The sequence below is a fragment of the Orycteropus afer genome, unplaced genomic scaffold (genome assembly GCF_000298275.1).
Source record: "Orycteropus afer afer isolate SDZICR_OR568_19922 unplaced genomic scaffold, OryAfe1.0 scaffold00088, whole genome shotgun sequence".
Classification (NCBI taxonomy): domain Eukaryota; kingdom Metazoa; phylum Chordata; class Mammalia; order Tubulidentata; family Orycteropodidae; genus Orycteropus; species Orycteropus afer.
In genome coordinates, this window is record NW_006921675.1 from 1,580,748 (window position 1) to 1,605,893 (window position 25,146).

At 43.7% G+C, this 25,146-nt stretch overlaps 1 protein-coding gene across 1 annotated transcript; it reads right to left on the minus strand.

Annotated features, from left to right (window-relative positions):
• Positions 1-1,736: 1,736 nt before the first annotated feature.
• Positions 1,737-24,504, minus strand: MAX (MYC associated factor X). The gene is made up of 5 exons (XM_007942290.2): positions 24,469-24,504; positions 23,728-23,754; positions 15,943-16,050; positions 3,171-3,294; positions 1,737-1,924 (listed from the first exon to the last, which is right to left on the minus strand). The coding sequence occupies exons 1-5, from the start codon at positions 24,502-24,504 to the stop codon at positions 1,737-1,739; spliced, it is 483 nt and encodes a 160-aa protein (XP_007940481.1).
• Positions 24,505-25,146: the final 642 nt, after the last annotated feature.

The following is a 25,146-nucleotide window of genomic DNA, read 5'->3' on the forward strand; positions in this document are numbered from 1 at the left end:
ATCCTAGAGAACACCAGTCACCTCTGAATTGAGCAGTCATTACTAGGAGAAACCTGAACTCACTGCTCTGGGCTACGAGCTCCCCACGGGTTATTTGTTTAGCAGGAATCAGACCTAGGAATGTTTCCATGGCTAACTCCATCCCTGTTGAAACCTCAGATGCCTTTGTCCAAAAAGCAAGGACACCATCCGCCTGCTTATGAGGGTCTGCCCACCGCCTCTGGCTGAGCTGAGTCCTCAGAACAAACAGCTCCGGCTTACGAGTGCTCCCAGACCTGCACGCCCAGCTAAGCAGCCTCGGCTCCTCTCTCAGGCCCAGTGGTCTCCGGAGAGCATTCCTCCATCTTGGCCTTTGCAAGGGCAAGAAGACACCACCACCACTAAGGATAAAATAAGTTTTTATTTATAGTCTTATAGTAAAGGGGGAAGCCTTAACTTGCAAGACAATTCTTCCGCAGTATGTACAACATACTTTTTATTTCCATGGAATGGAATCAAACACAGACTGAGACTACAGAGTATACACTAGAAATCAGCAAATGCTGGGAACAGAGTAGGAAAAAGACAAAGAAATGAAGCCTAAACACACAAAACCCTTCACTGGGATCTGCTGACCACAGCCAGAACCAGGGCTGGATCACATAAGAGAGACAGGCTCCAGGGTGGAAGGAAAGGAAGAGGGTGAGGGCAGGGAAGGGTCCGCACCGGTGTATGCGGGTTTAGTACCAGGTAAATTGCTCTTGGTATTTACATACAAAATCAGTTGGCTCTATTTCTTAGAAATGCACACGGAAAGAAAGGAAGATTTGATCATTACTTTATGAATCTGTTGCTTTGCAATACCGACGTCATCAGAAATAGGAACAATTCACTCAGATTCAAATTTCAGTAGCAGGAAATAAATATCAAAACATCATCACTGGCCCTCAATACAAAACCTCTACCCCCACCCAAGCCGCCCCACTCCCTGTCCCATCCCCCCAAAAACACCCACTACCAACTCCCTGGTGGCTAATGCTTCACTGCTGCTTTCTCTCATCCATATCACAGAGGGTCACGCAGCCCTCCACAGGGCTGGCGATGCAGGCTTAGAACAGCTGCTGAGAGAAGCAGGGGTGAAACATGCCAGACTCTGAGCTGCAAAGCTGTCCCCACTTTCCTTTTACACCACAAACTTCTTCAAAGATCTGGTCTTTTAATAAGAGTGATAAAGAGCTTTTTTAGGGGGGAAAAAAATCCTTAAATGGGAGGTGGAGATAATTCTGATTATTCCAAGCTGATCATCTTCTCAAAGTAGAGCACTTCACAGATTCACAAAGTCCATCAAATACAGGTGAGGGCGGACTGGGAGGAGAGGCCTGTGAGGGGAAGGAGTCCTCCAGGCGGTGGTGCCCGGCAGGGCTGGAGGAGCTGGTGGGGCGGTTAGGACACCATGTGCTCAGAGGTCCGGCCGGCCGTCTGTCCTCCACAGAAAAAGCTGCCAAGTTGGGGTGTTTTGGTTTAAAAATTCCTGGTGGGAACAGGGAATCCCTGAAGGGAAAACATTAAAAACAAAAACAAAAAAAAAAAAGTAGTGGAAATGGAGAACAAGAGCTGTTGTCCAAGAGCTTCTATGTAAAAAAAAAAAAAAAAAAAAGAAGCATAAGAAAAATAGTCTCTTAAAAGGTTCTAACGATGAACTGAAAGATGAGACGACGGAGGAGACAGTTTTTTATTGCTGGCCTGCCCCGCTTCGCTTAGCTGGCCTCCATCCGGAGTTTCTTCCTGCTTTGGGGCTCTTCGGGCTCTGACTCCGAGCTGGAGTCTGAGCCCCCATCGAAGGCAGAAATGGTGCTGCCCTTGGCGTTGGTGTAGAGGCTGTTGTCTGAGGAGGGGTAGTTGGTCTGCAGCTGGGCACTCGACCTCGCCTTCTCCAGTGCACGGACTGAAAGGCAAGCAAGGCAGAGTGTTAACCTTCGGAACGCTAGGGAGTAACCAAGTCTCAGACTCAGGGTCCAGCCTGTTCTTCCTAAGGGCTTGTTGGCCCCTGAGGCTCAGGGTGGCTCCCTCCTGGTGGCTGTTCCACTGGTACACTTCACTTCATTCCCCTCCCTTTTCCCAGTCAGGCCTGGGGACCCAATGAACAGGGCCAGCCACTTTGCAATCCCGCTCAACCGTAAACAGAAGGCTTGTGATGTCACTGCCCTGCCATGGAAGCCCAGTGTGGAAACAGGAGCATGAGCCACTCCCTGTGGGATCCAACAGTGCTACGACAGAGGAGAAGCTGGCCTGGCAATGCCAGGCTCCACAAGGTGCAAAACGTCACACGTAACAGCTCTGATCATATCATCCACAACATCAGGGAAGGATGATGTAAGATGTATCATTCAAAGAAAAGCATTGGCTTAGTTTTCATGTGTACGATCCACTTGGAATGACAATCTGGACACTTGGAAGCAGGTCACCAATACACATAGACTACCTAGGTCCTTTGACACATAGCCCCTACATGCAGGCTGCTGGCCCAGTAACCAACCCGCTAACACCTCCCGCTGCCCATCCCACGGTTCAGCTCATATTGAGCCTGGATGGTCAACCCATTTATTTTATTTTATCTGAGGTGTTCTATCCCAGGTGGTTACTTGCATTTCCTTTTACTTGCATCTTCCATGAGGGAGGAAGAGAAGTGAATTCCCCAGGAACAAAGAACTTGATCAGCTCTCGCTTTCCCCTGTGGTTGTAGGAAAAGGTGGGTGTGAGCATTTGAGAACAGCATGGGCCTGGCCCATAGGCTGCCCTGATTGGACTACCAATGACAATAGGGAGGGCTCACTGTCCTTGAATATCTTGAGTGTACTTACACAGCACATTCCACTCCAAGGACCTCAAAATTCTTTTCTGACACCTGATGACAGGTGTGACTCCCCTACCTGCAGGCAGAGCACCTGAGCCTCGAGGGGGAGAAATTAGGTCAGAAAAGATACAAATTTCCAGATGTCCAACTCCCTAGACTCCACTGTCTCCTCACTGGCAGCTCAGGTCCTTCCTCAGGGTGGCTATAATGCTCAACCACTCAGGCCCCAAGAAGCAGGGCCAAGGCTGCTTCTGCGCGCATGCTCCATGACTGGCTCTGACTCTGCAGGTCCAGGTGCAAAAACAGGGCCAGCTGCCCCACAAGCTTGGGTGCTCACCTTGCTGCTCGAGAAGAGCATTCTGCCGCTTGAGGTCGTCAATATCTTGCTGGTGTGTGTGGTTTTTCCTTCGCATATACTGGATATACTCTGTGGCTTTGTCTAGGATTTGGGCCCGAGATGCCTGTGGCAATATGAGAAAAAGCACGGGGGACAAAATAAAGACCTAGTCCAAGCAGTGAGGGGACCATGCCTTTTGCAGCAACAGCAAAGGAAAGCTTGGGAGTGACAGCGTGAAGTGGGACAAGGCTGAGGAAATGATGAATAATTGCTATGAAGAATCTTCTTTGTGCCAGACACTGCACCAGCTGCTTCACATACCTTACCTCACAGTATTCTCAGAAAGGTAGCTCCATATACCAGGAATCTAAGGCTCAGAGAGGTTTACTGGTTTCTTCACATTCATCAGCTAGATAGTGGCGGAGCCTGGATGCAAACTCAGGTCCATCTGACTCCTGAACTTGTACTCCTCCCATGCCCTTTGGTTCTTTAGGCTGCTTTAAGGTCCTCAGCCTGGGCTATGTCTGAAAACATTAAAGTACTACTTAACTGACAGCTTGGCACACTTGCTCTACATTAGAGCCTGACTAGAGGCAGGTCCAGAACGAAAGGAGAAAGCCTAGGATGGAGCTGGCTTGGGATGGGACTGTGTACAAAGTTCTTTATTAAGGTCTTAGAGTTCAGCCGAGTGCTCAGACTGTTGTTAACTATTTTCAAGTGAGTAATGCTGCTGTGTCACTATTATTTCAGCCTTTCTGGCTCAAGAGACTTTTGTGAAAGCTGTTGGTGCCTGATGTCAACACAGTAAGGGCATGAGATTGGGCCATTTCAGGAAGTAGCCACACCTTTCCCATACTGTGAGCAGCTTGGGCACTGCCCCGTCAGAGGAGTAAGTTAATAAACCAGCAAAGCGAGTATCAGGTTACTGTGCTCCTGGAGGTCAAATTTCCCTGAGATATTCCCTTCAGGTTGCAAATATGACTGGAGTAAATATGTCTGCCAGCCAGCTGAATGGGCAGAATGGTACAAAGCCTATAAAAACGAACCCCAAAGCAGGGTAGTCTAGTAGCTCAAATATGGCATTCCCGCCGCAGCGGCTGCTGGGGAGTAGGAGAGCATCTTACTCAGGGTAGGGCAGTACTCAACAATTCTGTATTACAACCCCAAAACCAAACCAAACACCCTGCCGTCAAGTCGATTCAACTCATAGTGATCTCTCCTTGGGTTTCTGAGGTGATATCTCTATGGGAGTAGATTACCCAATCTTCCTTCCAAGGAGTGGCTGGTGGGTTTGAACCACTAGCCTTCTGGTTAGCAGTCAAATGCCTTAGGCACTACACCACCAGAGCTCCCAACCCAGTGGGTCCTAAATGACCAGAATAGATCAGGGGGAAAAATACAAAGAAAACATCTACGTTCCAGCTAGCAAAACTAGATCCATCTGTATTAAATCCTGACAATTGCAATTTCTAAACCTTAGGTGGGTGGTTGGTTAATAGAGAGGTTTACAAGGCCTGAGTTTATTTACCAGTTCTCTCAAATACTAGAATTTCCAGGCTTTCCTCTATAGCACCCTTTAGGCAATTTCCTCAAAAGAAAATCATTCATATTCAACCGACCAATTTTTATCTGGTACAAGATACGTGCAAAGTACTGGGTAGATACTGTGGAGAAACACAATAGATTAGTCATGGCTTCTTTTGCCCAAAAGCTTATTATCTAGTTAAAGAAGAGTATATATACACACACAGCCAAATCACAGGGCAGCACCAACAGGTGAAACCTGAGTAGTACAGATTAGAAAGGCCACAAAAAAGATGGTTTCTGGCATCGCCTCGTGTGAGCCAGGCCCTGGCTTGGGTTCTGCTCACATGGGCTCCCATGTGAAATGGTGAACACTCTGCACTAGACCAAAGTAGACTTTGTGGGAAAGGGTCACTCTGGGCACAGGCAAGAGCATGAGGGTGGGAAAAAGCCACATATATTTCTTTAGCTGAGTTGGTTAGCCTATGGAGGAGGAATGAAAGTAACTAGCCATGTGGGTTTGCAATTCTGGTTGCAAGGCCACTTGAGATACTGTTTCCCATTTCTGCCAATGGGGCCTTCTTAGGGTCTAGTTATTAGATGGTAAAATGAAAATATAAGGCACATAATTAAAAGGAACTAATTAAAATACTAGAGATGGAAGAAAAAATGATGAATGCTATGTTACGGGGGCAGAGCAGTAGTGGCGAGGAAGAGCTTGGGCATCAGGAGATGGTGCAGTCGTAGCTCTGTCTTTAATATTTAACAGGCTCTGGGACTGCAGACACATTTTTCTCCATGGCCATTCCTTACCTGACTAGAAATTCTCTAAGACCTCACGTAGCCCTCCACATTCCGTCCTCTTCACCAATGATAAAATTGCTGTGCATATTATACTCCAGTCTCTCTTTAAATTTTGCCTATTTTAAAACTGCTTTTCAACCAACAGTTCCCAGATGGCAACATTAGCTCTTATGTAACTACATATGTACATGTAGGACAAGGGGAAAAAAAAAAGCAAACATCTCTGACATCAGAGAGCACTTGCAAATGTTCAGTAATACCTTTTCATGAATACCCAGGCTGAGTAGGAGCCTTTCTTTATGTCACCAATTTCTCCTTCAAATAGTTACACATTTATACATGAAACCATTAAATTAGGATCAGAAGTAAAAAGTGAGCAAAAAGCATAGTAAAACAAACCAGAAGAGGGATCCCATGAGAGACGGCAGTTTCCACATCAGGGTAGTTTTTGGATGAAGATAAAATTCATAGATGTTCAGAACAGAATGCCTTGGAACAAGAGGTCCCAAAGCAGGCTTTAATCCAGCCTTTAAACCAAGCACAAGGCCTCTACAATGCTGAGCACAGCCCTCCCCCCAATCCTGCTGAAAGCAGAAGCCCTCCAGGTACTCTGGGTGCCCCTGACCACTCACGGGCTCCTCTCATCCCTCAGCAAGTCTAAGAGTGGTACAGAGTCTTATTTTGCCCTTTCCAAGGTACTCAACAAGAAAAAACTTAAAGCACAAAATATACAATACCCTCAGATCTATGCATGCGGTCTAGGTGAGAAAAAGCAGACTGAAGCTAGAAAATGTTATGCATCTAAAATCCTGTCCTCCCATTTTCCCAAACAGAAGATCATGTGACCAGCTACAAGGTTAAGGTGTGGACAGGCCCTTCCTTGCCTTAATGAGTTTGTAATAGGTGAACAGTAAACACAAAGTCTACAGGAACCCCTGGGATTTATGACATGAACTATGGAATGGCTCCAAGCTTTCAGTTTCTGTTTTCGTTCTCAGTCAGCTAAATCAACTGACAATTTATAAGTGAGTGTGACTGAGGAGAAAACTTGGTAAGTCAGTGAGCCCATGGACAATCGAATGCTGCCTTTGGGTACCTTAGTTAAAACCAAACCAAACTCACTACCGTCGAGCCGGTCCCAACTCATAGTGACCCCCCCTTGGGTTGCTGAAGCAGTATCACCACGGAAGTAGACTGCCCAACCTTCCTTCCAAGGAGTGGCTGGTGGGTTTGAACCGCCAGCCTTCTGGTTAGCAGTCAAGTACTTTGGGCACTATGCCACCAGAGCTCCTGGGTACTTAGTTAGGAGCATAATAATTTTTTTTTTCTTGCTAGTTTATACTAGCAATTAGAAGCTGCTAATTATGACCGTCTGTATCAGCAGAAATGGGTCTCTTAAATGCTTTGGACACAGACAGGATGGACTGGGGCTGTAGGGACTAATGCAAACTGGCTTCCTTGGACCTCTTCTTGACCTTTGGGGGTCATGCAAAAAGATGCCTGCAGCCTTTCCAGAACTTGTTTCAAAGCCATGGTTGAAAGTAGCAATACAAATAATGACGATGACAACGATGATAGTAATGGCAGCAGCCAACACTTACTGAATATTTACTTAGTGCCCGACATCCTCACCAAACTTTCTGATGTATTATTTTCCCTATTTTATAAATAAGGAAACTGAGGCACAGAGCTGTAACTTGCCCAATGTCACATAACTAGCAAGTAGTAGAGTCAGGATTTGAACTCAGGCAGTCTGACTCCAGGGCCCATGCTTTTAAGTGCTTGCTGTAACATCTGCTCTTTATTTACTACCTGTGTGCCAGGCACACTGCATATGATCTCATTTAATCCTTAACACTATCAGGGGGTAGGCATTACTAAGCCTGACTTTATAGATGAAGAAAATGAGGTTCAGGAAGTAGAGGCCTGAGATCACAGACCCAGTCAGATGCTTCGGAAGGATTCAAATACAGGCCTACATGACTCCAAAATCTGTGCTCTTCCTACTGCATCACCAAATCACACAGGGGATGACGTTATCTTTTATTTTCTCTCTGACAATGTTCTCTACCTGCTGTCACTTCTTGCAAGTGACCGTCACTGTCAACAGGTATTTACTCAGAGGCAACCTATCCTCTAGACATGCACTTTTAAAGAACTCTGCTTGGGACCAAAGTCTGCCCCACCCCACATACTGGAACAAAAAGCTACTACATATTTCTGTGAAAGGCTTCATATCCAAAAGAGTTTGATTCCAACTACAATCTTTTAAGACCCCAAAGGATTCCTGAAGTAGTTAACATTAACACTAATGCTCAGGATTAAGGTTAAAGTTACTAAATCCCATTTAAGGGGGTGGTTTTCAATTTTTTTTTTTTCATGTATCTATATATATGGCAAGAGTTCCAAACATTTCTGGAGTTGTAGACCTTATCAATAATTTCGATTTGTATGACAATCCAAGTTGTTTTAAAAGGTGGGTAGGGAGAGGTGAGGAAGAGAACAGAAGCATGTACTAGACTGTTAACCTCAGGAACTCCAGAGGTACGCTCGGTACTGTCCCCCAGGGTCCTAATGCTGACTTGCGAAAGACTCATCTTAGCTTCCTGTCAAAAAGAGATTCTACTGAGCTGATAATCCAGATGCCTTGTTCCCTTAAGAACCAAAATGCCATGTCCAGAGGCGTGGGGAAAAAAAAGCAACTACTACCTGACTCATCAAATGACATCAGTTTTATTTTGTCCTAGTTATTTTAAACAAAATAAAAACATCCATTTTTTTAAAATCTGCACAAGCTTTTACACATATTAAGATAAAGGCAGGGCAAAGCTAAGGAGCCCTGGTGGTTCACTGTTTAAGTGCTCAGCTGCTAACTGAAAAGGCTGGCAATTTGAACCCACCAGTTGCCCTTCAGGAGAATGATGGGGCAGTCTGCTTCTGTAAAGATTACAGGCTTGGAAACCCTAGGGGGCAGTTCTACCTTGTCTACAGCATCACTGAGTCAGAATCAACTCAAGGGCAATGGCTTTAGGGCACAGCTAGTATAAATATCTGCATTCGAATAAGCAATCTTCTGGGAAAAAACGTTAAAGATGTAAAACAGACTTAGGTTTTTTGCATCAAATGATAGTTGGAATGAAAGTTTCATTGGAACCTCCTTCCTTTTGGGGTGAAAAACACATTTTGAAACTATACAGAGCTAGTGACTGCACAACATCATGAATGTACTAAATGGTCACTGAGCTGTGCACTTTAAAATGGCTAATTTCATGTTATGTCAATTTACCACAACTGAAAACAAAAAAGGAAGCTCCATCGATACCAACAAGTGAAGCTAGAGGGGGCAGTGAGGCAAGAGCCAACCGAGCCATATGGTTCCTCCCTACCACACAGGACTGTTTTGCTCATCATCAGGGAAAAGCAGAGCTATCAACCTTTGGAAGGGGCTTGGTTAAAGCTAGGAGGTGGGCATCTGTTGAAGGTTCAGCACAAATCAACTTTCAAACCTCGCATTCTTTTCCTTTTTCTTGTGCCTTTGTTAGTTTGAAATGAAGTTGTGGCACTTCCCTTTATCAAATCTTTGGCCACAAATAATAGGAGTACACAGTTCCCCAAAGAGGAAATACAACTAAAAAACAAACATGAGGTAAAAATTCATTCTCTGGAATAAAAAAAAAAAAAAAAAAAACTAATCAAGATACCACCTTTTGTCTACAGAATTAGTCATCTCCTTCTAAAAAACCAAAAATTCCAGTAATGGTGAAATTAGTACTCTCAAAACACTACCAAAAGGCTAGTCTTAAGAACTTGTAGGAAAAAGGAAGCCATGAAAACAATCCTCCTAAAAAGCAATCTGGCAACACAGCTGCAAAAAGAAAAAAGATGCTCATACCTTTACCAACAACACCTTTACCCAATAATCCAACTTCTGGGAGCCTATTCTATGGAAATGGCCACCTCCACCAAGAAGTTCATCACTGTATTATTTACAAAATTAAGTGAAAGCAAGCCAAATTTCCCACAGAAAATGCTTAATGAGTAAATATGAACACTATCATGTGGGAAAAAAGCTTATTATGTGAAAGCAGCAAGCTACAACATCTTACTCATAGAAAACAGGCATGAGACCAGAAGGGAATACACAAACGGCTAATACCACATCTTCTTGCTACTCAGATACCACACATTTTAAGATAAACCAGGGTTTTAAAAACAAATTTTAGGAAAGGCAAAAAAAGGAGGAAGTTTCTTTTGACATCTGCTTTAACAAGGTGCCCATTTTCCATCTCACTAAAGTGAGGTGGGTGAGAGTGTGTCCTCGAATTATACTGTCCAGTATGGCAGGAGCTAGTCACATATGGCTAACAAGCACTTGAAATGTGATTGCTCTGAATTGAGATATGCTGTAAGGGTAAAACACATACCAGATTTTTAACACTTAGTGCAGGAAAAACCAAACTCATTGCCGTACAGTCAATTCCGACTCACAATGACCCCTCTTTGGGTTTCTGAGGTGGTATCTCTATGGAAGTAGATTGCCCAATCTTCCTTCTGGGGAGTGGCTGATGGGTTTGAACTGCCAGACTTCTGGTTAGCAAATGTCTTAGGCACTACGTCACCAGAGCTCCCTAGTGCAGTAAAGGTGAAATAGCTCATTAATAATTCTTACTATATTGATTACATGTTGAAATTATAGTTATCTTTAATGTAATGGATTAAATAAAACATATTACTAAAATTAACTTTCCCTATTACTTTAAATTTTTTAATGTGACTATTAGAAAAATTGGGAGCTCAGGTGGTGCAGTGCCTAAGGGATTTGACTGCTAACCAGAAGGCTGGCGGTTCAAACACACCAGCCACTCCTTGCAAGGAAAATCGGGCAATCTACTTCCGTAGAGATACCACCTTGGAAACCCAAGGAGGGGTTGCTATGAGTCAGATCTGACTCAACGGCAGTGAGTTTGTTTTTTGGTTTATTAGAAAATTTAATTGTATTTAAAATGTTATTTGCGGCTGAAATTTTTATTGGGCAGTCTTGGTTAGAATTTTACAATAAAGGAAATATAGTTGTGTTAGTAGAGGGGAGGCTTATGTTTTTCTTCCCATTTTTCTAAACTTTCTATACTTTCGTTAGAGGGAAAAAAGAAATTCTATAGGAAAAGCCTCTTTATGCACTATTCTCTCAAATCTCAAGATGAAAAAAAGTCTCCCGGCTCTCAAGTTCTCTTCATTAAAGTGAGACTTTCCTCCCAGCTCTACCCAGCAGAGAATTCCAAAATTATTAACAAGGTTTCTGGCTTCAAGTAGCATTATCTTTTAGTTAGGTATATTAACATAATCACAGAAATAAGGAAGACACAGAAGGGCCCCACAAAAGGCCAATGGAGTTAAAGGAAAAGAGATACCATGGGTATCAAAGGGCAATAAGTATTTGATTATGAGCCTTGAAGGCCAGGTAGCTGGAGACAAGGACTAGAAGGACCAGGCAGAGAGAAACACATAAACCAGACAGGAAAGCATGCACTGGACTAGGTAGCCCTTGTGACTGGTGCCCTTAAATGTGAAATGTGGATGTCACCAGGCTTGAGCTGGATCTTAAGGAAAAGAAAGAACCAGATAAGCTGAGAATGACATTCCTGGGGAAACAGAGTATATACTGTGCTACAATAAGCAAAGGATTAATGTAGGAAAGAAGAAGAAAAAGCAAAAGGGCAAATTGGATACCTTATTCAGAAAACATGGAATGCCAGTAATGGGTAATGAAAAGCTCTAGGTTTCCAGCAGAGTACAAACACAGTGTATAAAGAATCAAATACATTTATAGATTCTAAGCCTAAAGCTTAAGGGAGACTCAAGCAACCACAGGTAACCACTTAAAATGTAGAAACTTCAGCAGAAAATAACTGCCAAATTGGAGATGACCAGGTAATAACCTTAATGGGTAACAAGGTGAAATGGATAGGGTAGTGGAACAGTGGTTAAGTGCTCGGTTGCTAACCAAAAGGTGAGTGATTTGAATCCATCAGCCACCCTGTGAAAGAAATCTGTGGCAATCTGCCTCCGTAAAGGTTGTTGTTGTGTTGTTATATGCCATCAAGTCGGACCCAATTGATAACGACCCCTTCTTGGGTTTCTGAGAAAGTATCACTACGGAAGTAGATTGCCCAACCTTCTTTCCGAGGAGCTGTAAAGGTTACAGCCAAGCAAACTCTATGCGGCAGTTCTACTCTATAGGGTCACTGTGAGTCAGCATCAACAACAACAGCATGGAGTGTTAGGAAGATGGAGCTGATAACCATCAGTTGTGAAATCCTAGTCCTGGCCCCTACAGACTAGGAGCATGAACCTGAGCCTGTTTCCTTCTGCTGCCAAGTCAATCTCAACTCACAGAAACCCTATAGGACAGAGCAGAACTGCCCCATAGGGTATCTAAGGCTATAAATCTTTACAAAAGCAGACGACCACATCTTTCTCCTGTAGAGTGGCTGGTGGGTTCAAACCACTGACCTTACAGTTAGCAGCTGAGCACTTTAACCACTGCACCAGCAGCAGCAGCAATAACTGTACCAATTCAATTACTGTGCAGATTTAACTTGACATTGTAATACAATGTCTGTTATTGCCCTTTCCTTTACTTAAAAGGTAACCATTCTCTAGGTTGCTTATTTTATAGTACAAATATAGGAAAGAGGATAAATGGAGTTTGGGTCTCCTACTCAAAGCTTTTTTCACAAGATATCTCCTATTTTTGGTTAAGATCTAACTTAATCACCATTGGTTTGGAAAAAAAAAAAAAGACAAGACTCGGCACACATATGACCAAAACTTTCAATTCACAGCAACCCCTCCTTGGATTTCTCAACCTACGAAAGTAGATTGCCCCATCTTCCTTCTGAGGAGTGGCTGGTGGGTTTGAACTGCCAGCCTTCTGGTTAGCAGTCAAATGCCTTAAGCACTACGCTACCCAAAGCTCCTACACATATGACAGACAATCTAAATGCTAAGTGAGAAGATACCTGGAACACAAAGATGCTCAGGTCACAAGAGACTGGAGCTTTCTATAAAAATCTGCTCTAAGCTCCCCAAACTCAAACAGTAAAACAATCACTTTGTGATTATTTACATAATATCGTAACTTTAATTACTACAATCCAAATCAGCATGAGCCAATTTCCTTTGGTTCAAATACCCACATTTAAAAAAACTGCAACATTTAGCAAGAACTGGCAAGTCTGAGAGACCAAAGTATTCTGTTAGACTCACTGCACCTGTGAAATAATACTGGCTAGACTGAGCTGCTTAGATGAGAGGCAGCTGGGGTTCAACCAGAGCAGATAGCCATTTCCTTTATTCACTCTTTGAGTGAAATATCGTATCATCACACAGGACAAGGGGATTCCAAAATTAGAATGTCCCCTAGTAAATTCCCAAATTAGGGCTTTGTTGACTAGCTCATTAACATCTAGCTTCCCATGAATCCATCCTCCCTTCCAAATTCCTGCTACTTCTCTGACCTTCTCTCCTGCCACCTTCCCTTCACTCCTGCCACTCCAACCAGCTGGCCTCTTGGTTTTCCTTTAACAACCAGGATGCACTCTTGTTCCTGCCTCAGGGCTTTTACACGTGCCTTCCCTCTGCCTAGAAAGCTCATCACCTGACAGATACACAGTTCTTTCCTTTACTTCCCTCAAATATCTGCTCAAATGTCACCTTACTAGTGAAACATTTCTTACTTGCCCGAGTTAAAAAGGCAATTTTCTTTGATGCTTAATTTTTCACCATATCATTTATGACACACTATATACATTTTTTTACTTATTAGTTCATTTTCTATTTTTTCCTCATCAGAAGAGCTTCTGTTTTGTTCACTGCTTGTTGTTGTTATGTGCAGTATCACTACGGAAGTAGACTGCCCAACCTTCCTTCCGAGGAGTGGCTCGTGAGTTTGAACCGCCAGCCTTCTGGTTAGCAGTCAAGTGCCCTAGGCACTATGCTACCAGAGCTCCTTTGTTCACTGCTATACCCCAGTATATAGAACAGCACCTGACAACATGTAGCAGGATTCAACAAGTATCTGTTGAATGGAGTGAGTAAATAAACGGGTTATAACAAATGACCAACTATTGTTTTTAAGGGTACAAAATTAAAACTTTCAACTTCCTTGAAGGAGGCAGCACAGGATTTAGGATAATGTATAGGGACATAAGGAAGAATGTTATGGCAATGTAAAATACTCTGGCTAAGAAAAAAAAAAAAGTACACTTAAGCTCCTATGACCCGTCTCTCTCAAAGTTTTCTCAAACTTAAGAATGTCACCTGACTGCCTGTTATAAATACAGATTCCCATGCCTGCCTCCAGAAAGGCTGATTCAGTGTTGACTGTGATGTCGATAAGTCCACAGGCCACAACTGAGAATACTGCCTTGGCATCACTCTTGTTTAGATTCAAGACTTAGGAGAGGCAACTCTTCTCCATTTACTCCACCAAGGTGATTTTAATTGATACCATGGTATAGGAATAAGCACCAAAGAAGGCTGGGCAATCTACGTCCTTAATATTGCCTCAGAAACGCAAGGAGGGATCAGAGCAGTAAGTCTGAGTTTTGATTTGGCCAACAGTTCAGACAAACACAACAGATAGTCCTTTGCACGTGTGCACTTTGACTAAAAGAGGGTGTGTCCCTTTTGCCACCATAAAGATTTCCTGAGGTGCTTAGACAGTGTTGGGTCTAGAAATGTTGTTATTCCAGGTAAGTATCTTGGTTCAAGGCTATTAAATTAAGTCTACACTAAGTAGGCCTAACCCATGACAAATTCGGGTTTTGCAATACTACGTATTCACACACTCCAACCCCCAAACCCACCAGCCACTCCTCGGAAGGAAGATAGGACAATCTACTTCCGTAGTGATACTGTCTTGGAAACCCAAAGAGGGGTTGCTGTAAGTTGGGTCCGACTCAACAGCACATAACAACCACCACCACCACCCCCATAAAGGTCAGACCCAAATCCATGCTTCAGCCACACGGAAAGCCATACTTCTGATAAAATAGACCAAGCACATGACTTACCAGAGTGACAAGTGTAAGCAAAATGAAAGCATAATGGCTCCAAATTTGACAGTGGGTAACCAAACAGATCCAGGAACACCACTACAGAGCTAAATCAGGGGAGTACACCTGAGAGAAAAGATTTTTCTTAACAAAATAGCTGCTTGTTTAAACTTTGGATCACTGGACCAGAAAAACATAGGTCCTGTTCCCAGTTTGCCATTTATTCCACTGAATTCCTGTAGAGATCAGCCAGCTACATTCTATGTCAAAGGTGCAAACAGATGTTTCCTCCAAATTCCAAGGAATAATTCTAACTCACAGACTTTTACTCAAAGCTTCTACCTTTGCTTTCAAATGTACAAACAGCTGGTGCCTACCCTCCAGGAAAACAATAGTTTTTGGAAGGCCCCCACAAGGAGGGAACAGGGGGAAAGAACGGTTACTTTTTTCTTCTCCTTCATATGAATATGTCTCTTGTTCCAAAGCTTAAAATGTTCTTTACCCTCCTTGGAAATAGCCCTTGGGATTGAAAAATCATTAGTGTACAGGTTGGTTCACATTCATTTCTGTAAGTTTTCATTTAAAATACATACTAACTTTGAACCATATGAAAGAGATTCTCATGGAAGTCCAGAGTATTGATGACCTCTGGACTCTTCAGTGTTGTACCAAACTAACTATGGACTACTCTCTAAACTACAGTGTACAGTTATAACAGGAGCTCTGGTGGCATAGTCCCTAAGGCACTTGACTGCTAACCAGAAGGTTAGCGGTTCAAACCCACCAGCCACTCCTCGGAAGGAAGGTTGGGCGATCTATTTCTATAGAGATACCGCCTCAGAAACCCATGGAGGGGTTGCTATGAGTCAGAGACGACTCAATGGCACATAACAACAAGTGTTACAATAATTTCTTGTGTGGGTTATTTATTAAAACTAATGCTAGTTTGAAAAGGCAATTCCCACTGATGTCAAAAAACCAAAACCAAACTCACTGCTATCGAGTTGGATCTGACTCACAGGAAGCCCTCCTTGGGTTTCCGAGGCAGTATCACTATGGGAAAAGATTGCCCCATCTTCCTTCTGAGGAGTGGCTGGTGGGTTTGAACCACTAGCCTTCTGGTTAGTGTCAGATGCCTTATGCACTACACTACCAGAGCTCTTCCTACTGATGTACATTGTGACACATGTGACCTATTTCGCTAAGGATAAAATAAGCAGGTAGAATCCATGATGCTCCTTCAAAGTGGTTCAAGAATCAAAAAATAAGGGAATCATGCCATCTGGATATACTTGATTCTACTGTTTTCCAGACAGGTGAGTGCCCTGCTAAGCCTCACAGCAAATTCTATGTTAGTGGTGGCTAGTCAGCTTTCTTAATAAACTCACCTTTTCTCCTTGGAGTGATGGGACTGAGTCCCGCAAACTGTGAAAGCTGTCTTTGATGTGGTCCCTACGTTTTCGCTCCAGTGCATTATGGTGAGCCCGTTTGTCAGCCTAGAAGAATGGAAGAAAGAGCACATTAAAACTGTCATTTCTTTTCATGGTGCAAGGCAGGTGGGGTATGGCCTGGAAATATATGCTGTCAACGCTGTCCCTGGCGATTAGATGGGAAGGATTTGTTGAGGTGGGCAGTTAGGAGTCTCCAGATTTAGGCTCTGTTAAAGGGGGAGAAAGGGGTGAGCAAGGCTTGCGACAGGAACATCCAAAGTAGCTCGATGCATCTAGCTCATGCATAAGTAAAATAAAAGTTATTCATGGGTACAAAATGTGACTCTCCTGCAACACCAGTCCTTCCCCCAACTTACTTATGGGACAAAACAGCTGCCAGTCCGTGTTTGGGAGGTGGCTAGGGAAAAGCTCCAGCAGGCCCCTTCACAGGATGTGATACCCCCACTGTAAGAGAGTCCCCATGGTGGGTGCCCAGGGAAGGAGTTAAGTCACAGGTGTAGCGGTTCTTTCCATGTGAAACCCATCACCGTGAGTCTCTGTCTGGTCTCCAGCCCACTAAAGGTACCAGGTTAGGATCTTCTTACCGAACTTTACAACAGAAACTGAAACCTCTAGAAAATCCTGATGTATGAATCTGAGATCATTACAAGAGAGCTGCATTAAAGATGCCAACAGCATTCTGAGTTCCTGTTTTTTACAGCAGATCCAAGGTGCTGTCTTACCAAAGGCTGTGCCAGAGAGACACAGTTCAGAGACGGCAGATCTTCTGACATCCACATGCTCTGAATAAATTTCCTCAAGCACCTGTGGCAGGTCAAACTTATCTGGCATTATCTAAATGCTCACAGACCAAAATCTTTATCGTGGTCCTGTTTGGAATCACAGAGACGAACAGTCAGCTGGAGAGAGAGGAAGACTGCCAACAATCAAAATGGCAAAACGCACTTCAGCCTGAAGCAACAGTGCTGGAGAGCACTACGAGACCACGCAGCAGGTCCCCATCAAAGGGCATCTCCTCCAAATGGAACACAAACACTTCCTTAACCTAAAGCAAGAACTTAAGTCACATCTACACTTTGGGAATTATAATAAAGGTACTCTGAGAATTTACCCTGAATACCTAAGATTGCACTCAGTTTACCTCAAAAGGAAATCTGTGTCTGGGAAGATCAGGTAACTTTAATCCACCCAGAGAGAGCACTAGGAATTTTAAAAATGAAGTAACAAGAGTAATTAACTTGGCTTGCTTAGCACATGAATAATGTGCCTCAAGAGAAATCTCTGTACCTGACAAGATACACAGACAAAAATCTACTCTCAAGACAAGCAATGTGGGGATGAAAAGACTTGAAATTCTCTTACTATCTTATCCTAAAAGTCTGAGTCATTACAGAGGAAGAGGAGGTTGGGGAACAGCTGTGGTAATTTTAGTTACTTCCTGGTCTTTCAAGAACAACACCTCACCTACAGCTCTGCTGAATCTGACACATGTTTCCCATCATGACCTGGTTCTCCATAGCGTATCACTCTTTTCCAGGGCAGGGGCTGAAGCATTTCGAAAGCTCTCCTTACAAAGTCTGAACTCACTATAAAATGAGTGTGTGCTGAACCATCATAACACATGAAATACTATATTTCTCTATAGGGAAACTGGAGCGACAACGAAGCTTGAAACAGACAACCTGAGGCTAGAGAGCTACTCTGTACCATACAACTTTATAGCAAGAAAACGGCAGATGCCTTCTCAGAGTAGTTTGAAATAGCAGTACAAAGTGTCAAGGAGTTAACCTTATCTAAGCGCCCAATCCTTTTCTAACTTACTATTCCCTCTAGCCATCTAGACATTGGTAAACCGGACTGGCTTTTAACTTGGACTTTAACTAAAGAGCTTAGAAAGTTGAGGGATGACATTTGGCATGTAGCAGACTCTCTTGTGTGGGCGATATACTCCCTTAAGATGGCTTATTTACATGTAAATTAGTAGCCCAGCTTTGGTTTCCAGCAGCAGCCCAAGATACTTCTGTCTACTAAATCACCCCATTTCTGGCCCTCCTCCCGGTTAAAGAGCTGTGCACAGAAGCAATGACACCAGAGAGTTACCCACAATCCCTCTTGTTGATACAAATAAAATTCTAAGTGTCTGTTTTCTTTCTGGGAGAGCCCTCCAAGTCTCAGACAGAATCAAGTTGGAGTTGGTTTCACTCAGGCCTGCGCTAAAGGGGTGGAGCTAAGTATAATCTTACACCAAAATCATCCCCACAATGCATTACTCCCTTCCCATTCACTGAGCCCTGAAAGGACTCAAATGGACAAGTCCTTTGGTTAGAGGACTGTAAGTGAACTTGGCTGTGGACCATCAGCAGAAATCTTGGCTCCTCATCTGGGGAGCCAGCCAAGTTTGAGAAGTTGGCTCAACAAGGAAAGGCAGTAGTCTACTGCCTGGTAGAAAGCCTGGGCTGGGGACAGTTCTCAAAGTAGTGGATGGAATTTCTGTGGTGGTTCCAGGCCAAATTTAACTAGCAGAAGAGTGGAATCTTAGACCAATCCCCGCTGCCATGTCCATCCCTGAGCAGCTACGCCTGACCAGTCAATTTTAAAGTTCCCTGAGACAATGGCAAGGATGTATTTTCCTCCTCTCCAGCTCTCATTTGTAAAAACAAGAAAGAAATATGCAGAACTATCAGGTCTCATTCCAAGCAACTCTGAACTGAATAGTATCTACAGTGGCTTGAAAGATCGCATGGAAAACCATTATATAAGGCTGCAAATTCAGTTTGAGAAACATTTCCAAACCACAGATCCATCCAGCCTGATAACACTGCTCCCCACCCCCACTCCCTTTCATTCAAAAGAAGGCCTGCTGCCAGACTTATCACTGCTTTGTTAACTGTCTTCACTTGCTGGCAACCCTTTTTGAAGGGGCCAAGATTTCAGAGCTGAGAAAGAAAAACTGGGTGAAGACTCTCGGGTGTGAGGCATCTGAGATCCTCCCACAAATTCAAAACTGATTCAAAGGCTGAGGGGGGTGGGTAGGTGTGGGGCCGGGGAGGGATAGGGGAAGGGAGGGGTGGGGGCCTAGGTGCAGGCAGGCCAGCCAGTAGTTGTGTCTTGAACAAACAAAGTTCACCTCAAATGAGCCAGCTTTCTCTTCCCTCCACTGAGAAAGACACTTGATAATGAAAACGGGTGGTATGACAGCACCCTTGTGGAATGAATTAAACACTCAGGCCCAAGTCTAGAAGACAAGGTATGCTTGTGCTGTACAGCAGACCCCCAAATACCTTGTGTGCCCATCCTGTAAGGAAGGGCACTGGCTTCAAGTACATTGGATTTGCAGTTTCTACCAGAAACTTTTCCTTTAGAGTATCTTGTTGTTATGTTGTTGTTATGTGCCGTCGAGTCAGCCCCGACTCATAGCGACCCCTCCTTGGGTTTCCGAGGCAGTATCACTACGGAAGTAGATTGCCCAACCTTCCTTCCGAGGAGTGGCTGGTGGGTTTGAACTGTCAGCCTTCTGGTCAGCAGTCAGGTGCCTTAGGCACTATGCCACCAGAGCTCCTGAGTATCTTAGTATCTTAGGCTAACACAAATACTAAGGGGCTGTGCAATACTGAAGACTGGCCCCCAGATGCTCAACAGCTAGCTACTCCAGCACCAAATCGCTTCCAGCTTGGTCATCTCTGCCAAGGTTTCTATTCAACCTCTGAGTTTTATTTCCACCAAACTTTCCACATTGGCAGCCAGAATAAAAATCTTCCCTACAATTTGTCCATCTTTGACATTAACAAGCATGTGTGCTTTAAGTGTTGTTAAATGTTAAAGGCAAATGTCATTTTGTTAGCCAAGAAGTTGCTAAACTGGCAAGAGGTCATCAAAGCTAAAGAGGTCTGGTCAAAATTGAGGGAAATGTTTCTAAATTTTCTTCCAAGTTATTTCATAGAGAATGCATCGCCATTCAAAGTATTACATCAGTCAGCAGCCCTGTTTCCGGCAAATTCCAGGCAAACAGTATGGGCAAATAAATGCTTCATTATTTAAGGATGCACAAGGTTCTTCACAAGGCCATTTCTTTCAGGCTCCTGACAACTAGCCCCACCTAATTAGAGTAATTTTAATGCCAAGATAGAAAATTCTCAGCATAGAGAATTAGAATTGTCCACTAAACATATAAGAAAAATTCATTCTATATGGAAGGTAGTACTGCTTAGGATTATTATCAAGCTATTTTAATTAAACGCTAACAACATTAACACTGGAAATACACAGGCCCAAAATTCTCATTAGAAAATATCTATTTATCTGGTAGATGAGAACCAGATAAAATAAATAAAACTGAATGTCTAAGCAACTTAAACACATTCATTTTGATCAACATGAAAACTGCAACATGAAATAACAGGCAGCCATAAGATAAACCCAGTGACAACTACAAAGAGGAAATTATTAATGTTAATTTCCCAATACCTCTCCTGCTTGAAGCCAAGGTATTCCCAACGTAATCTAAAGAATATGTTTGTTATCCAGACTTTGTCTATTATATGGTGCCTGAAAAAACTTAAGAACACTTTTATCAAAACATGCCATCTAAGAGAAAGGACGTCTTCCTTGGTCAGGAAGTGTAAATTAAATAGTAAGTTGGAATTCTTGATCAATTATTTCACTACCACTAGCATCTTGAAAAAAAAAAAAAAGAAGTTTTTTTTTAAATAAGAATATTATTTCCTCTACCAAACAGGCATACTTAGGAACGAAACCTGACAGTTCCACACTACTGTCAACACTCCAAACAAAGACAAGGACATGCACCATGCAGCACTTTTGCTGTGCAACTGATTTCGGGTAAGGGAGACTATCAATTCCAGGTGGATCCCAATCTCAGAGGTGACCAAACTCATTCCCTTTTGAATACATTGCAATTCCTACAGAAGGTAAGAGATCTGAGAAATTAAAGCTATGTCATAACAAATATCTCGAAGTGGAACTGCACAGGTCTGTTTTTCAATCCCCAATAGGCACACTGTAACTCCAACACACTCAGCTGCCATGATGACCAATACGTTGGGAAAAAGCCTTGAGCTTCTTTTATTCTTTCCCAAAGAAATTTCCCAAAGAAAGAAAAGGAACCCCTTGCATAAAATATGCTTGTCCCAGAAATTTATCTTTAAAATGTAACTCTTCCACTCCAAAAAAATAAAATAACATCAGCGGAGGAATTTAGTAATAAAAATATTGTACTAAAAATATTGTTTGGGGCTACTTCCTTTAACAAAGTTTACTAGTTGCTGGAGAAGTTGTTTTCCATTTGCACGGAGGCAACAAAAAAATACTCGTCAAAACAGTTTCAGTTTCTCTTACAGTTAACCTCATTTCCTAACTCTGTTCTTGCTGATTATTCCACATTTCTCATGTAGTAAGGCAGTACGTACTGCAGTAAGGTTACAAAACACAAATATCTCTTTTTATATTAGGACCCACAGAACCTTTCCCAAATAACTTTAAAAATTGGACTAGAGTCTTAACTATTTGGTTATTCACAGTCTACATCCTTTTCTAGATGTTTTTCTTAAGACAAAGCTTATTAGTACTCCCTGCAAAATTTTAAAAATATATTTATTATCTATATGGCATTTCAGAGAGTAAAGAGATGTATTTACAAAGAAAAAAATGGAATCCTTTTTATGCTATTCATTCATATCATGATTTGGTATCCTATGAAATTAGTCTATGACACATCTCCTTTTTCTCCATGCTGCTATGATTATCTTGCAGCAGGTAATATGTAAAAATCTCAACAAATTATGTCAAATTAAAAACAAAGGGTCAAACCTATTCCCCTTACCTACCCACAAAATCAAAGGGAAAAATCCTTCGCATCTTAACACTAAACTAAAAACATTTAGGCAAAACAATGAAATTAGCACTCTATCAGAGTAGAGACACTTTAAAAACTAAATAAACCAATTTATATCGACACTCGTATGGATGAGTATTTTGAAAAGCAAAAACCTTTCAAGAACTGTGAGCCATAATCTCACACGGAAGAAAACTTTTCTCTCACTGGAAAGCTAAAATAATTCCAATTCAAATGACAATTCTGCAAAGGAAGCAGATGAGAGCTCTAGCCAATCCCTACCCACCAATTCTTATCAGGCCCTGGTGCAGATCTTACACATGGAGACTTGGAAGGAAAAAATGTTTTAAATAGACTGGGCCCCAAGCATGAAACTTCAGTTAATGTAAACAGACTGTATATTATTAGGGATCATAATAAGTAAAAAAAAAATGAATTCAATTTTCAAATACATAAGTATGTGGCAATACTTCAAAGTGAAATCAAGGAAAACAATTCATTTTAGTGACTATTTTCCAGAACAATTTTCAGGACTGCTGGGACAACTATATTCATGGGTTTTATGGTAATACCAGTTCTTAAAAAAGTAAAACTTTTCTTAATGCCCATCTGCTTGTATCACATGCAGAACCTAAGCTTGCTCTAATGAAGAGCAGGTACAAGCGTGCTTGCCTTATCCTGTGGTAGGTAATAAAGTTCTTATACCAGAGGGATCCAAGTGGCATCCTACAAACTGTAATCAAACAGCTTGATTGTTCCACATACCGTTTTAAATATCAGAATAACATAAAAATCTGGATTCCCACTCTTTCATGGGAAAAGAGAAAAGGAAATCTGGCAGCATGAGCCCGCACTCCCACATCATAACACCCACTGGAGTTGAGTACTGGCTGCCTTTTAGAAGAGGTATATGCTCCCTAGGACTGCAGTGCTCACTTCTTCCCACTACTTTATTCCTGGCTATCTCTCCTGGCCCACATGGATATCTGAATTGTTGACTCCTATTCTATACTCTTCTTCCCAACTGTCAAATACTAGAATACTTGGATATAGTTACCTCTCTTCACTTTGATTCTGATTTTTTTTTTTTGGGGGGGGTCTATTTCCTTTCCCCCTCTATTATTCATGGAATATCCACAGTACTGGCTTAGTCTCCAGAGTTGTGAGATTAATGTCTCTAAATCCATAGAACCATGTACTAAGAACCTTAATTAATATCAAAACCCTGAGAATTGCTGATAACATTGTATGGGCTCATCCATCACCTCCTTGCAAATCTGTCTCCCCAATGCCACTTCTTCAACAATTTCCCTATTTCCACAATAAGCTGCATGTGACACTTTCATATTCAACCTCTGGCGCCTCTACATTTCCAATTTCTGCACTAGAGTATCATGTGCCAGATTCTATGGTCTAGAGAAGTCACATGACTTTTGGTTAAAGGTGATTGCATGTGGCTTCAGCTTCACATAACGATGCAGATTTTGTTTAGAAAAAACGTGCTCTAAATCATCTGACCACACTGACCTGAAATACTACAATTCAAAATGCTCTATTTCTCATTTCCTGCTTATATAGTAGCCGCCAGATCCCCCATCTGAAAACTACTAGAACAATTCCTTTCTTTGCATACAGCCCCTCCCACTGACTTACAGTCACTGGAACCTATCACCTGAGAATCTAGAATTATGAGATTTGCAACCCTCCCCCTACACCTAGAATCCCAGAACAAGACCCCACCTGACCTTAGCGCTTAACAGAAGAGTTTACTACAATATTTAAAGTAACAGAACGATCTCTTTTTTTCTCTGACCCCCAAAAGTACTAGAACTGAACGGAAACGAAAATGAAATGGAGAGTAGGAGACGTACCGCAGATTGAAACCTCGGTTGCTCTTCCTGAAATAAGAGAGAAAAAAAAAATAGAAAATATAGAAGTTATTTCTACACTTCATATTCAATAATAGAAAGAAAATGCCTGCGGCGGAGGAAGCGGCGGGTGGGGAGTCAGTCCGACCCCCCTCCCTCCCTCTCCACCCCTCGCTCTCAACCCCCAGCGGACATGGCAGCCTGGCAGAGGGGTCCCGAGCGCCGCCCCTCCTTCCGGGATCCGACCCGGGCCGGAGGGGGTCCTGGACACTGTCTCCTCCCCTCGGACCCAGCTCGAGGCTTCTGGATACTCCCAACCCTTGTCCACCTTCCCTTACTCCCCAAGATCCGCGGGTCACGGAAAAAGGGGATCGCGGACCGAGAGGGCAGGTCCTGAGTTCCGTCCCCTTCCCCTGGTTCCGGACAATGGGATCCTGGGAGCACCCCATCGCTGTCCCCCGGATCCTGAACGGCACAGGGTGGGAGGGGGCACTCTCCTCCACGGGGCAGTGGAGGTACCAGAGGCCGCGTGTCTCCTCCCCACTTCCAGTCCCAGGAGGCCGCTCTCCGGTCAGGAGCCGAGAAGAGAGCGAGCCGGGAGCGCAACCGAAGCAGTCTCGGCCCCGGAGAGAAGGGAAAGGAGGCGGCGGCAGCCTGGCCCCACCCGCCGTCGCCCCGCTGAGAGTCCCGGCCGCTGTGCCCTCCAGACAACCCGCTCGGGTAGAAAGAAGCCCCAGGACTCACGTCGCTCTCCACCTCGATGTCATCGTTATCGCTCATTTCCTACGGCACAGGGAGCGGCCACTGCAGCGGCGGCGGGGAAGGGGGAGGGGTGGAGGGGAGGGGGAAGTCACCGACAACAACAAGCCGAGTCCCCACACTCACACATATACACACACACACACACACACACACACTCACTCACTCACTCACTCACTCACTCGCTCTCTCACTCACACAACACCGGCGAGAACCACCTCCTCACTGCAGCACCGGATCAACGGCGGCACGCACGCCCGGTCGGCCCCCTGCCACGTGACGACTCGTCACGCTGGGGCCGCCGAGACTTGTAGTTCTCGTTCCTTCAATTGACAGCCCAGCTGGAGCCAAAATGACTACAAATCCCGTCAGGAACCTTACCCAGACGTAGCCAACTTGGCTTGTTGATGGAGTCCAGGGCGCCTGCGTGTCCCGTGCAGAAGGGGCGGAGAGCGAGGCAGCGCGGTGCCTGCTGGAAGTCGTAGTCCACAGACTGCGAGTTGTCAGGAGGTTTTCCTCCCGAGGCAGCAAAGGAGGCTGCTGGGAAGAGAGGACACGTGGAGGGAGTTGGGGCTCTGGGAGCCAAATACCGTCTGAGCGCCGGACCCAGGGGACGGGGTGGAGGCTCTAGGGGAGTAGCCGGCTGCCTAAATAACGCTGCTT

Coding starts and splice junctions, on each gene's coding strand:
- MAX (XM_007942290.2), bottom strand. CDS start 24,504: ATGAGCGATAACGATGACATCGAGGTGGAGAGCGAC. Junction 23,755..24,468: donor ACATCGAGGTGGAGAGCGAC/GTGAGTCCTGGG, acceptor CTCTTATTTCAG/GAAGAGCAACCGAGGTTTCA. Junction 16,051..23,727: donor AACCGAGGTTTCAATCTGCG/GTACGTCTCCTA, acceptor CCATTCTTCTAG/GCTGACAAACGGGCTCACCA.